The 16,001-nt window shown below is 25.9% G+C and overlaps 1 protein-coding gene across 1 annotated transcript in view; it reads left to right on the top strand.

Moving 5' to 3' along the window:
• LOC107445274 (A disintegrin and metalloproteinase with thrombospondin motifs 9) overlaps positions 1–16,001 on the top strand; it is a 267,380-nt gene that overhangs the window by 229,768 nt on the left and 21,611 nt on the right. The window contains exons 22-27 of the mRNA XM_087156047.1: positions 3,860–4,024; positions 5,909–6,181; positions 9,396–9,566; positions 11,042–11,209; positions 12,410–12,571; positions 14,857–15,042. Coding sequence (XP_087012173.1) covers positions 3,860–4,024; positions 5,909–6,181; positions 9,396–9,566; positions 11,042–11,209; positions 12,410–12,571; positions 14,857–15,042 — 1,125 coding nt within the window. The remainder of the gene's footprint in view (positions 1–3,859; positions 4,025–5,908; positions 6,182–9,395; positions 9,567–11,041; positions 11,210–12,409; positions 12,572–14,856; positions 15,043–16,001) is intronic.

Here is a 16,001-nt window from a genome sequence, read left to right as displayed (position 1 = left end):
AATTTAATTCCACTAATGTTTAATTTTGAAAGTTGACTAGGTACTCTTTATTCTGGAATAAAATAATGTTTAAAACAGTAATGTGCATAATTACTTTTATATTTGTATTTGTATAGTTTTCTATATACAAAATGAGTTAGTTTATTATTCTTCAATTTTATACTTTTGTACTGTTTTCTTCGATAAAAATTAGAAAATAGCCTCAGGAATTTGTAAGATTTATAGATTTATATTACACAAAAGATTATGTTCTCTTTCCAAAATCACTTCCAATTTTTCGGAAGTAATATAATTAGTTCAGTTGGCAAAAAAAGAAAAAAATTATTAAGTGTTTATTATTGAATTGCCTTGAAGGAAGTTGCAATTTTAATATTTTGAGATGCACTAATGAACTTAGAGCAAACAATAGTTATTAAATTTTCAAAATTTGGCCCAAAAACTTACTTTTTTTTTTACAAAATTTACGAACAAAATTTACTAAATGTTTTAGTAGTTTAGTCAAGTGAATGATTTAAAGTTTGAGCCACATGTTGTTACAAAATATTTAGATTAAGGAAACACATCAGAGTCAAGAGTTCAAAAAATCAACTATAGTCTCATCTATGGTATTCATCTAATGTTTTGTTAATTTTTTCTATGCTATTGATTTTTCTTACTGTATAAAGCATAGTGTATACATACAAACTTTTTTTAGCATAAATAAACAGAGTCCTGTGTTGTATTTAAAATGTAACCAAATAGTTAATTTGGTTACCAACATTGTTTCAAATATAAATACTAAAATTTATATCATTTTCTACAATTATTTAGACATTTTTTGCAAAACTACTTTGTGAGTTTCTTTAGCACATTCAAGCTAACATGCCCCAGGTATCAAATATTACACACCATGTAAAAACAGGTTAAAAATTAATTTCTGATTGCTAAAAATCTTGTAGCATTTAGGAACATTGAAAGTTATAAGAATTGATACTAATTTATGCTTTATACATTTTTACAAGTTTATAGTAGGACTTAGAGCAATGCTTCTTTAGTAAAATACATTATATATATATATATATATACAAAATTGGCCATTTGCATTTTATTGCCTATATGGAATACACAAATTCCATGTAGTCAATAAGTTGTTTTCATACATTGTGCTGGTATTTTAAAAAAGTTCTGGTTTCATGCCTATCTGAAAACAATACTGAGGAACAGTTTATACGAAAATGTCTCTTTTAGAAAAAATGTTGCTCAATACTATATTTCTCCAAAACTTTTTAATTTCTAATTCTCTTTTTGAGATTTATTTGAACATTCATTGATTTATGAAATTGTTTCTGATGTTTTTAATCCTCTGAAAACAAGATGATGGATTCTGAAAAATCCTCTCTATTTTTAATCAGCTATTATTGTAGTTGGAATTTTCATTGGAGTGGCAATATAGCATTTGTCTATTTATAATTAATGGCAAATAGAAAAAAGAAAGGAATACTTTTTTTCCTTTCAAATTTTTTGATTAAATCTTCTTTAGTGAAATGATTATTCAAACTGATTGTAAATGAGTGTTAAGTGGGTAGCTCTGGCACCAAAATCAAAAATAAACTTTTCTGCATATTTGAAACTCTCATACTGTGTATAAAGTGATGTGATAAATATAATATTCACTGACTACCAAGTTTTGAAAGAATTAAAAGCACATATACTGGCTAAATAACATATATCGCACAAATTTTTTTTTTTTTTTTTTTTTTTAAATTTAAATTGTGTTTTTCAGAAAAAATTTTTAAATTCTTTTTGTTTCAGAAAATTATTATTCATTCTATTACTATTTCGTTTCTTTAAGATTAAATATAATTCAACATAACAACTTAACATACTATTTTTTATACTTCCAATTTTTAAAAGTTCATTTTACCAATTATTCAGTTCATGGCATGTTTAGTAATCTTGTAAAGCTTAAATAAAATTCTAAATTAGAGATATTAAAATTTCAACACTATGTTCTGGAGAATTTGACTAACTGCTATCCTAAAATGTAAAAGGAAATCAAATGGATTTGGGAACATGGGTGAGATAATGTTGAAAAACGTTGTGCAAGAATGTATTAGTCTTCATGAGTTCTTCAAAGTCCTTAATTTGGAAATCATGTTCATTATTTTATTCACAATTTGTTTTCAGAAAACTCAAATAAGTATATTTGGTTTTTAAAGTTCATAAGCTTACCCCTTTCGAACAAGTTTGCCCTTCCTATAAATTTTCATAAGTTAACTTATATTGTTAGTTATATTAACATATAACTAACTACAAGTTAACTTAATTTTAATATTCATAACTAAACATTTTTAACACAGTTAAAAGTATTTCCAATATCCAATCAACATAAATAACAGTACTAAAAAAATATTTATAATTATTTTTAATCACACAATTTTGCATAGGGAGTGTTTCATCCATAAGATAAGTGCAGGATCTATATCTGAGTTTATGGTACAGACATAACATCTATTGATACCTTGGTTTTTGCTAGTAGAGCATTGAAAATAAAGATTTAAAACAGTTAAAATAAAAGATAAGATTGTTTCAAAAGGAAAATCTTAAATTTTAATATTTTGAGCTGTATTTATTACAGAAATTGTTAAAGAATGATATGCTTATTCTCCGAATCTATGTCATGTCAAAATGTCATGTAACATTAAAAATATTTTAAGAAAAATACTAAAATTTTAATTAACTGCAGTTTAAAAGCAAATAACATAAATCATAAGTATTTAAATTATATTAATACTAATTCAATTATATTAATACTAATTCAGTTATATTAATACTAATTCAATTACATTAATACTAATTAAATTATGTTAATGTTAAATAAATTTTTATTAATACTAGTTAAACTATTAATACTAATTAAATTATCATTTAATAATAAATTTAAATTATAACTGGACTAAGAGACATTTAATTATATTTAAATTTGCCACATGCACACATCAGTATCTTAATATTTTTTAGCATCTAAAATGCTCTTGTTATGTGCATTCAATCAAATTTTATTAGATATATTAATACTAAAAACTCACAGCATACATTATGAAACTTCCCCAGAAATAAAATTTAATAGAAAAAAAAGCTGTTAGCTTGAGTAAATAAATTTAGACAAAACCTTTTAGCAAATTAAGCTTCCGCAAATATTCAAATTTTTAAGTCATTTCCAAATTATATATGGAAATGAATGAGTGGTACAACTGTTGTGGATACGTTATATGTTTATGTCAGCCAACTTTATTGAATTTTGCTAAATTTTCCTAGCCTAACCAGAAATTCTAACTTTTGTATAGTTTATAAGATTCTCAAAAAAATTAGGAACTCTAAAAGTATCCTTTTCAAAATAGATTCTTCACTCAGCTTATTGCATGCTTAAAAATTTAAATAAGTAGGGATGCTAACTGATGAATTAAGCCTCAAATAAAAAGTCATTCAAATAAAATATTTCTTTTTAACGATGAGTTAGAATCAAGAATATATTGCAATTATTTTACATTAATTTTATATCTTTTACTTTTGAAATCTTTAATAAACACAATAAATCTTTTTATATTTAAATCCATTTAATAAATCACAAATTAAAATATTGCAATCAATCCAAATGCATAATTTTCTGTGTAAATATAAGTTTTTGTTACTTTTACTTTACTGATTATACTTATGTGGAGACTATTATGTTGCTCAATAATTTGCATGTTTTTTATCATATCTTAAAAATTACTAATTTTTTTTTCCAATTTGCATTAGCTTACTGTACATTTTACATTATAATAAAGGCAAAATTAGCTCATAAAAATTGCAATGTACATATATATTTTTTTCATAGTGTTCTGTAACATGTGGTTCTGGTATAAAACAACGCCCATATTGGTGCCAACACAATGAAAAGTATGTTGATCAGCGATATTGTAGTGAGAATGAAACACCTAATGCAAAAGAAATTTGCAACTCTGGTGAATGTTATGATTGGCGTGCAGAAGACTGGGAACCTGTAAGTAAACTAACAGATTAGAGAGCCAATAATATGAATTATATCAAAAAATCCAATCTCCTAGCTTATGTAAACTGGACTAAGAGATTTTTAGTTGTATTTAAATTTGCCACCACTATATTTAAACACATAAATATTCTGAAGGCTTTGTATATGCTCACATTTAATTGTTCCAATGTATTGTGAAAAATATATGATATGCTATGTGATTATTGCAGACAAAAAGGGGTAGATGAGGTTCAATATTCTCATAAATTTACTTATACAATAACCTAACACCTACAGTAAATAACCTAACAGCTTTTTAAATCAATAATTATTTAATTATTTTTTCTTCTTAGCCTGTCGCACAAAGTTTTCTACAGATAGCTCTATTCCTGACTTTGATCTTCAAGTTAAAGATCTTTAAGTTTTTAAGTCATTCACGACATCATCCATCGACCTTTTCTTTGATCTGCCTCTTAACATGGGCTTTTAATGCAAGATCCACTCTGTCAGGTGATCTTTCAATGTGACCAAACTATGAATGTCTCTGTACTTTGATGCATTTTACATTGTTTCTATACTTGATAAAAGCTCTCTATTCCACATTAGTTTTTATTCTCCAATAATTATTAGTCAGCTGTCATTCCTCTACAGTATAAAATATGAGGTTGGAAATCATTTACCAGCATTTTGGTTACTTTATTAAAACTTTATACTTTTATTTTAGCTATGATTTTCTATAAGTTCTTCAATCTTATTATTTAGAAAATATTTTTTTTTATCTTTGTACATAATTTATTTGTAATTTTGTGTTTACATTCATAGTCTTCCCTAAACTAGCAGAAAAATAACTTGGGGCCCTCATTGGACCATTATTCAAGAATCTTGTCTCAATAAGGGCATAAGGACTGATATTTTTCCATTATGGGTCTGATATAGAATTATCTGATTCACCCGATAATTTACTGCCAGTTTACATCCAATGTCAGCCCTATATAGAATTTTCAGATTCACACGATATTTTATAATTATCATTCAGCCAATATAAGCCCTATATAGGCAGATATTGACACTGCGTAAGACCAATATTAAGAAACATAGACATCCTAATATTGGTCTCGCTAAGCATGTTCTTATAGGACCCATATTCAGCCAATTTCGAGCCCAACTGGAGCCAAGATATAATTGTTGCTATGTTATTTGATCTGCTGTAGTTTTGTAAAATTTTTTGTTTTGCAATGTTCTTCAACTCCAAGGCATCTCAAAAACTCTTGAATAGAACCCCATTCAGTTTCAATATTAGTGTTTATAGATATATATTTAATATACTCTTGGACATATACTCTTGTTTTGTAGAATCATCCCTTAGCTTTTAAATAGAGAATCTATTTGAACATGAACATTGAAAATTTTATATCGAAATTTGGCAACTACAAGAAAAGGGAAAAGTCACAATTGGCTCACTTGAAGACTATAACATGTTGAATAGGCGTAGCCCATCTTTGGGGAGTTAGAATATGGTCAAATTAATTAAAATTATTTGTTCGTGGTATCAGTCATGTCCCCATGTCAATTGTTTATGTGGGAAGTACACACTCATTAGTTTAATGAAATTTATAGTGGCCATCTGAATCATAAATTTTCCATTTTCATTAGAATCTAAGTGAAATTGTGTGCTCTTCTGACATCTCTATAGATATACTCTTAGTTGATTTGAGTATTCACATCCCCAAGAACAATAACCTAATCTCCTCTGTTGTTTGAGTCCTTTAAGTATTTTCAATTGATTAAAACCTTTTAACAGAATTAAATTATCTCACTATTTTATTTAGTGTCTAGAAACTGTATTTGTTTTTTTTTAATATATAGTAACTGTTTAAAATCTTCATTATTTTCCAGTGTTCTGTCAGCTGTGGTAATGGAACTTCTTTACGAAATCTTTACTGTATCTCTTCCTCTCAAGTTAAAATGGATGAGTCTTTTTGTTCTCAAGTGATAAAGCCAGCTGAAAGAAGGAATTGTTCTACAAATATTTCATGTTCTGCAAATGTTAGTCCAAAACGGGCTACAAACATCTTTCAAAAATGGAAACCATCATTGCGTGTATATAGTGATGGTAATTCAATTCCTGGAGTTAATCATGCAATTTGGAAGGAAAATGCATGGTCGAAGGTAATTTCATATTGAATTTAAGTAAAGTTAACAGACATACCCACTTTTGGAATGACAGACCTTTTAGCCCACTTTTCTGTTAAAGTTCAGTCAAATGAAGAAATAAATAAAATATTGTTCAAAACTTCGGAAGGATTCTCAATGGGCCCACTTACACATGTGAATGAATTTTTAACAAATCTGATTTGAAAATATAAATCATGTGATGCTGTCTATTTGAATATTAAAGAAGAAAATTTTACACATGTGCCTGGTTACTGAAAGGCACATTCTCTCACTTACCTAAATGCTTACTGAGAGACTGCTCCTTTCTATGCATATTCATTGTCAAAGTTAAAATTATAATACTTTTAAAAACCTTTAGATTACAGATTAAAAAAAGCAAAAGACTTTAAATTTTATTAAAGTAAATACTTTTTTAATGAGAAATGGTTTAAAAAGAATATTATTAAATTCAAAAGAAAGTTCATTTTAAATAAAATCTCTATGAAATTTTTCTGAAATGCTTTGATTCCTTTCAAATGTATAAATAGTTTTTAAATGATCAACATTTATGAGGTTTTTTCTCCACTATTTATTTTAATTTATCGATATTGGTAAAATAATTCAAGAACTTAATATGTAGAAACTCTCAAAGATGCAAAGTAGTTTTATTTTAAAAAAGAGAAGAAGAAATGGAATATTACAATTTTAAGAATGATATTTTGAATTAAAGTATGAGTAAAAAGATTGCCTTTCTGTGAGTTTAAAAAAACAATATAATTAAAATAAAATTAAAAATAACTGTTCAATTATTAAAATTTATTTTCTATTTTTATTTAAGCTATAGATAGTTTATTTTATCAAATTAAATTTAAATTTATTGATTTTTTTTCAATTCATAATTCTAGTTTTAACTGCTATTAATTGAAAATAATTAAATTTAAACTGCTAAAAGTTTGAGGCATTTAGTCTATAAATAATTGTAGTGTTTATTTGAAGATAGTTTGAAATGCATTTTTCCTTATAATGAAATGAATCTTTCTTAAATTTAAATATATATATTTTAGACACAGAAAGCTGCAGCCAGTGTGTTTTTTAGTCAAACTCTTTCATCAAAAAAGTTTAATTAAACCAAAGCAAATGATAAAGGTATAGGCTACATTTCTTTGATAAGCATTCTTGAGTAGGTTTTACCCCCTCCCTATTTTTTGTAAAAGCAAAGCTAGTTTGGGTTTTTTCAGAAATATTTTAAATTTTTATTCCTTAGTCCTGATTGTATGATTTGCTTCAAACATGAAATGTTTAATAACTATTACTTGTTTTGTTACTGCATAAACATTTATTTTGGAAGTTCTAGATTGCTAGGTTATTATTTTTATTTCTATAAAGATATTGTTGCATAAAAATTTAAAATTATTTAATTAAAATATTCCAAATTTTTTTTTATTGCAATAACGCAAATTTAGTTACATAGCTTGTTGGGTTAGAATTCAAATTTTTGTTCAGTTACCATTGTAACTTAATCTGCATTTTTGTTTTTTAAAATCCCTATTCAGCTTTTGGTTACCTTAAAATTGTTCAAATCATTTTCCCCAAAGGAACTGCTTAGCAATGTTGTGTAAAGTTAATTCCTAAAAACAGTTTTGTATTCATTATTTTAGCTACAAATTTTGACTGTTTTAAAAACTGTTATATATAAAGCTTATTGTATCAGTAAATATTACTTATTTAATGTTTAATTGTAAAATGATTAATTTACATGTTTTCAATGTGTTTTTCATAAAATGTTTCATAATAGTGTACTATTACAGGATTATTTTATGTAAAAAAAAAAGAATTCCATTGTTAATTTTAAGTCTTTAATTTGGAATAATAATAGAAATCAAGCCATAATAGTAGAGAATAATATTAAAAAAGAATGATAATTAACGGTAACTAATAAATACCTTTAAAGAAATAAACAAATAATTAATATGTCAAATGAACTTTTCAATGTTTTCCCCCAAAAACTTAATCTTTTTTATTTAATCAAAAATTAATTGTGGATTTCAATTTATGAACTCAAACTGTACAAATCAAAAAAAAATTCTAAAATTTAATTTCATTTAAATGCTATCATAAAAAATTTATTATTAATTCATTTCATAAATATGATTAAAATATGAAAATATATAAATATATTATATATTTTATTATATTATTATAAAAATGTTATATGTTATTATGTTTTATAATAATATGTAAACTTAGTTTATAAATTATATCTTATAGTTAGCTTAAGAAATTTAATAACTTTTTCAAGTTACATAAATAAATTTATTTTCTTGAAACTGATAGTTTTTCATAAATGAAGTAAATTGATATGAATTATAGTTTAAACCTCTACAAATTGTCCAGATATTCAAAAATTCAAAATGTATATCATATATAATTATAGAACATTTATAATTTTTGAGAAGATAATAAGTAGTAATAATTTCATTTAAATAAAAAAATATTCATAAGGTTTTACGAGCCTCAATCAACAATGCATTCTTTATAAGAACAGATGCTTTACTTTTCTATCCTAATTAAAACAACATTCAAGACAAGTTGAATGTTGAAGTTCATTGAGCTAAATTATATAATAATTAAAGCTAAATTATCCAATTATTTTATCTTCAAATGTTTGCAAGTCTTAGGTAAATGACAATAATGTACTATTATTGTTCTTTTGAAGTGAAATATATTGGTCTAGTACAGTAAATATTGAAAACCCACCTTGAAAATAACCTGATTTTTTTCAAGTGTGCCCTCTTTAAGGGATCCTGATTCTCAAGATTTATAAAATGCTGACTCAGACTTTAATTTTAGTTTGAAATTCACTTTCCTATTAACTTTTATTTTTGCATTTCCTTTAAACCTGAACCATAAATAACGAATTTCAACTATTAATCAACCTTGAATTGCTGGCTGCTGGCGATATTGAATTTTTAAAATATATTTCAACACTTTGAAATGTGTGTGTGACTTATTAAATGTGTCGGAAGTTCACTAGGATTATACAAATATATTCAAATCCTTAGAAGATCAAATTATCTTAGTGCATTCAAATTATTTTAGGGTTCTTTTGTTTGCTTTGAATTCTTTTAACACCATATTAGTGTGAAAGTATTAAAATAAAACTTTTCAACTATTCTTCTTAAATGCATTTTGGCTTAGCCAAATTATAACTTAAATTTTTTGTTTCCAGTGTTCCAGTTCATGTGGTGAAGGATTTCGAAGGAGGAGTCTTACTTGTCACAATTTAGAAGATAATTCAAGACTGCCTTTAAGCCGTTGTAACCAAAAATCTAAACCTAAGACAGTTGAAAAATGTCTTGGGTCAGAGTGTAGTTTCTGGGAAGTTGGTGTCTGGTCAGAGGTAGGAAATTAAAATATCATTTGTTACAGTTTATCTTTATTTCCAAATTAGTCTGTTTCAGTGCTCTTGAAACATCTAATATTTTTACAATAGGACATTTTGCATTGATTTGAAAATTCTGATTTCCTTGAATAATTACAACTGATTATACTAAAAATTATTTAGTTTTAACATATTATTTTAACAATAATCATTTATAATTATCATGAAAAAATATGAAAACTCACAAAATGTTGTGTTAAAACCTATTTAGTTGCATGATTTAAATATCTCCATATACTTGTTTCTGCTGTACTGTTTCAATTATGGTTTAATCAGTTTGCAATAATAGTGAATATTCATGTATGGTGGGTGATTTTATGTAAATTTTTTCAAGTTTTGAATATAAAATTAATGTTACAGCATTTATTTTATCAGAATATAAATCCAATTTAACTGTATGAACAATATAAAAACAGAGCTGTTTCTGATTTCGGTAAAGGTCTCTTCATACTTAATACCATATTTTTGAAAAAACCATTTTGCTACAAATTAAATCTTGTGTTTTGCTATTTTCCCAATCTATGTATTTTATCTTGAACCTCCATCTACTTTTTATTGCTTTCCATCAAAAAGTTTCCATGCACAATTCCTATTTACTTGTTTACTATGAGTTTGAATTATCTTCAATAATAATTTTCAATTTTGGAGCTTCAGAAATATATATTGTTGTTCATAAATTTCTGGATTGTGGAATTTCTGGATCTGATCTGGCAAGATCCAGGGAAATATTTAAGTACTTAGCTAAGTTTGCAATGAAATCTTCAATAAATATTCTATTAAATATAAACTCTGGGTATTTCTGTTGAAAAATGGTATTTATTTTAGACTTTTAATCAAGTGAGTAATACTTTGATGAGATGCTAGGGTTACACTAATATAAATAATTTAAATTTTTATTTTAGAGGATTATGTCAAGAAATAAATTAACATTATATTTTTTTATGCAATGGAATAAAAATTTTCAGTAAATAAATTTAAATATTATATTTGTAATCTCAAGAACTATTATATCAACCTTTTTTTTTAATTTTCAAAGCAAGCTAACCCTTATATGTGTATTCAGGACTTAAACCCTCCCCTTTGATTATTGGTAGCCAAGTTGACAGCTTATTATACTCATACAAAACTAATACTCATTACTATAAAATAATATAACAATTTTAAGAAAACAGATCTTAATATTAAAGTTTTTTAGTGTTATTTTGGTTTGAAGTGTAAATTGGCCATTAATCTTTTTTACAGCTTTATAAAGCAGTTGCTACTAGTTTGTGAGCATTTCAAACTGTATGTTTGAGGCTTAAAAATCATAAATTTTTGCTTCTGCATTTTAGGATATCAAATTATTTTTTATGCTGTAAAGACAAAATTATGTTTTTTTTTTTATAATCTCATTTTTGAAATATTTGACTCTCTCCTGTATTTGAATTTTCTAGTGTTTCTGTCTAGAAAACATTAAAAAAAGGAAAGTGAGTTGTAATTCAGAAGAACATATATGTAATTCTCAAACTAAGCCACATGCCACAGAGGTTTGTCAATGCAGTTTGCCACATCACTCAAACAGCACTTCACACTCTCATTGGAAAACTGGACCATGGGCCGAGGTGTGTACTTACTAATGTCATTTTTTATTACAAAATACATTTTTTATAAGTTTTTATTTTTATCTGTGATTGTATTAGTATCATATTTTAAGTCACTTGTAAAATTAAGGCATTTAAGTTTTTTGTCTTTTGATGAACACTATAATTATGGATTGTAGAAAATATGTTTTTCTAATACATTGGAAAGATTGACAGATGTAAAAAAGTATTTCTTTTTTTTATCATATGATTTGGCCACAGCCCAAGCATAAAATATTTAAAATTTAAATTATTTCTTGCAATATTTGGCGTAAACAAGTTGAAAAGAAAATAATGCAGCTTTGAATTAATCCCAGTTCAGGTTGCTGTACCATTCACCTGTCCTTCCTTTCTGATTATGGTTTTTCTACCAAGCACTTAGTTTGAGGATTATTCCTGTAATACAGTGAAACTTTGATAAAGTAGACACTCTGAGAACCAAGAAAATTGTCCTAAAATAAGAGGTCTGCATAGACAAAGGATGTGCAATTGATAAACATAATGCCATAACTGAATTAATGATAGTGAAACAAGTACCTACATTCATTAGGAAATATATTCATATTTATTTTGACTTAATAAAATCTTTGTTTGAAATATATAAAAAATTCTTAAATTAAATATATGTACTGCTTGCACATCTTGTATGTTATGCTTTTCTATCAGTAAGTCAGGATAGAGAAAAAAGAACTAAGAGAAGTTAGTTTTAAAAAAAAAAAAGAACTAAGAGAAGTTTGTTACATGGCCTCATTAAGTTCTCCTAAAAAGATATTTGCTACAATGGGGAATACAATCATACATGTAGAACTCGCAATAATGCAATCAATGATTTCTTAACAGTCATAAAGAAAGGTTAGTTTTGCAATTTTCTTCTTTCCACCTCCTCTGCCAAAATTTGACACTCTCTATATTCCATTATTTCGTTCATAAAAATGCTTATACTTGTGTGGAATTTGTTAAAAAAATTATTTAAAAAAAATTTGGAATGCCAACATTAAATAAATTTAAGTTTTTTTCGATGCGTATTTCTGTTACTTGATGTTTTTCTTTATACGAAACAGTAGACTCTTATTGATAGAACTTTAATTTCATTGTTTATAAAGTTGATTGTAAATTTATTTTCATCTAGATCTAATGAAATCTAAAGAAAGATTTAAAATATAATTTATTTTGTCTTTCTAGTGTTCTGTTAGTTGTGGAAATGGTATTAAACGTCGCCAAGTAGTTTGCTATAACGATGATGAATTTAAAGGTTCTGATTGTGATTCAAACCGTAAACCCTCTGAAACATTTGAATGTAACGCTGGTCCTTGTCCAGATTGGGCTACAGGCGAGTGGTCTGAGGTAAAAAAAAATTTATCTTAGTTATTTTAAGGAGTTTTAAGTTTTGATACTTAGAAAGTAACTAAATATTTACCTTGAAAAATACTTAATCTAACTTATAATTAATTTTAACCTTTTTTTACTCTGGATAATTTGCTTGGTGCAAGCAGTGGCCCCCATTCCCCACAAGCTCTTGAGCGCATTCACCCCCCCCCCAAAAAAAAGAAAAACTTCCCCCTTCCTCCTCCCCCAAAAAACTTCCCCCTTCCATGTTAGTTTGTTTGAAATAGTGCTATATTGCTTCTTTTATTTATGTGCTTAAAAAAATTCTCTCGTCTAAACTCCCCCCAAATTATTCGTTTTATTTAGTGTAAAAATTCCCCCCCCAAGCTGTAAGTGGGTGCATCGTGCGTCCATTCTCCCCCCTGATGGGGGCCCCTGGGTGCAAGTCTAAGTTTTGAAAGTAAAGAGCAAATCTTTATCTATTTTTACTAAAGTAAGTTTACTATATGTTTTTAACATCTATGCAATGTTAAAAACAGGTGTAAATGATTTTTGTCAGTAATGAATAATGTAATACATTAAATGCTTATAAATATTGATCTAAGAATAAGTTTCAGGTTATAGTAAAGTATTTTTAAATTTTTTTTAATATAGTACAATAGGCTTAACTAAAGTTATACAATTTTACAATTGTGTTTTTTTCAGCTGAAATGGTTCTTAAATCTCTGAAAAAATATTTGAACATAAATAAATTACCATGGTGTATTTTTAAGTAAGGGCTGCTCCAAAATTAAAACCAAACAAAAGAAAATTTTCAAGAAGCAAATTTATTTTCAGATTCTAAATACTTTTTTTTATATGTTGACATAATTTCCGAGTTTTTTTATTTGTTAGTTAGCTTGGATTTACCCAAATCTGGATGTGAACAAGGTAATATCATACTGGATAACTCAAAGTTTGTAATTAGTAAGATTGAATTTTAATTATAAACTTGTAAAACTTATATATAAGGTTGATTTTTAATTAGAAAAACCTTATTATTACCTTACGCACATCCACATAATAATTTAAAAAAAATTTTTTTTTTCCTTTAAGAAATCTTTATACCGTTTTACTTGTTTTCTCTATATTTTTAACTTATTTTATGAGTTCTATGTACTTGCAGCTTATGCGCAGTAAATAAAATTTATTATTTTCTTAATTTTCTTCTTTAATCTCTCTTTTCTTCTATTTTGTCTTTTTTATGTTATTATAAATATATATATATATATATATATATATATATATATATATATATATATATATATATATACCACAACAAAATCTTATTTACTCATAATCAGGTTGTACTATAAAAAAGAAAAATTGTGTTAATTAAATTTAAGATTTTGCAAATAAAGAAATAATTGCAAAGTATCAGGTGCTACTGATTTGAAATCCATTCTTTCATACACAATGAAAAGAATAAATTTGTTTCCTTATTTATCTCAGCTGTTCAAGCTTGTTCAATTCAATTTGTAGTTCATTCAATCTGAAACTTGCATTTATGATAAGCTTTTTTAATAGAAAATAAATTTTCAGTCACAATTGTGTTATTTCTTGAAAAATTTAACTGTACAAAGTACAAACAAAGGAAATAATTCAGTATGAAAGTCTGCTTATCTGACTATTAAACTATTTCATGCATATTACATTTTTAAATATGCCTGAAGGGTTGTAATTAAGCTGAAACACAACAACTCCTTATACATTTGCAATGTTTGACAATGTGATTGTCATATTTGATCTTTTAACATTCCAAATTCAGAGGATATGATATTTATTTTTTAAGTTTATAATATTATAAAGCTTTTTTTTAAAATAAAATTAAATAAATCATTAATCATGATTTCTTAAACAATTTACACTTGCAAAAGTTCAAGAAAATTTTGAAGTGCTATATTTTTCATCAACCAAATAGTAACAGAAAAATTTGTATTTAAGATAAAATTTTAACCCTGAGATTAATAAAAAATTGTATAAAGGAAGCTGAGGAATAGCTATGAAATCAAAAATTAAATTATTAAATAAGAACTAAGATTTATAGTAATAAATAAGGAGAATTTCAAATTATCATATTGAAAGAATTTCAAATTATCAAAAGTTTGAATTACCCATGTACAAACTACTTATCCATATTTAAACTAAAGGAAATGTGGATTTGAAATGCATATTTAATTTAAAAGTCCATATTTAAAATATTATATATAAATTTAGCTGAATAAATTACTGAAGTTGTTAATTAAGTATGTTGCTTATTTTAGTGCAATGCAACTTGTGGAGAAGGTCTACAAACTAGATCTGTTTTGTGTTTTGATGATAATGGGCAAAAAATTGATAATAATTCTTGTAACATTCTAAAAAAGCCTGTAGAGCAACAAAGTTGCATTAAAATAAAGTGTGAAGATGTAGAAATCAATTACAAATGGATAACAGGACCCTGGTCACAGGTAATGAAAATTTCGTTATTTCTTTAAAAACTAATGTAATATTCTGCTAATTTTTTCGGATAGTTGATTTAGACTATAACAATGAAATAACATAGGATAAAATTTATGTTTCTTGAAGAATTGCTTGTTGCTATTCAAGAAGTTTTGATAAGATATGCATAAAATCCCATCTTTAATACCGATTCTTATTTTTTTTAAATATTATATGGGGAATTTTCAAACTTTTATGTATAAAATCTTTTATAATGTATTTTAATTTTTCAAAAAACATTTAAATATAGTTCTTAATAGGTTGGTTGCAATCATGCAGTAATGTTTATTTTAAAACGTTTACTTTGAAATCTTTCTTGTATCAGTATAGTATTTGAGCTTAATGAATTTCTCTAAATCAGTAAATATATGGAACTAATAATGATATAGAGAAACCTTGACAATCTAATTTAAGTGGGACAATTCTGTTGAAATTTGACATTTACCAATAGTGGCATATGACCTAGCCAGATTTGAGAAAGTTTCAAGTATTTAAATTGAAACATATTTTTCAATCATTTTTTTTAATATTAGTTTATCACATGACTTACCCTTTGTTTCTTGAAAATATTTTGTTCCCGGGGGCATAAGAGATTACTTCCTTCACAATCAAAATCAATAACCTTATGGCAGTAAAATTCCTCACAATCAAACTCAAAGACAGCAGTGCACAGAGAGGACATCTTTATCGACCAGATCATTGAGGTCCGTTCTTAGAAAGATGGGTAAGTATTCCAGGGAACAAAAATGAAAATATGATAGACTTATTCATAAGCTTAACATGCGGTTTACATCCATGCTAATAGATTAAAAAAATATACTTACTTATTCAAAGGTCTATGTAGAATGCAAGATCAAGGGAAGAAAAGATATTATATTCTTTTTCTTCAGCATCCGCTACAACTTGTCTCATGTCAGTTCAAGTAAAT

The sequence above is a fragment of the Parasteatoda tepidariorum genome, chromosome 12 (genome assembly GCF_982258835.1).
Source record: "Parasteatoda tepidariorum strain Cologne lab strain chromosome 12, Ptep-v5.0, whole genome shotgun sequence".
Classification (NCBI taxonomy): Eukaryota; Metazoa; Arthropoda; class Arachnida; order Araneae; family Theridiidae; genus Parasteatoda; species Parasteatoda tepidariorum.
Note: the sequence above shows the minus strand (reverse complement) of the source record. Positions and strands in the feature narration are given on the sequence as shown.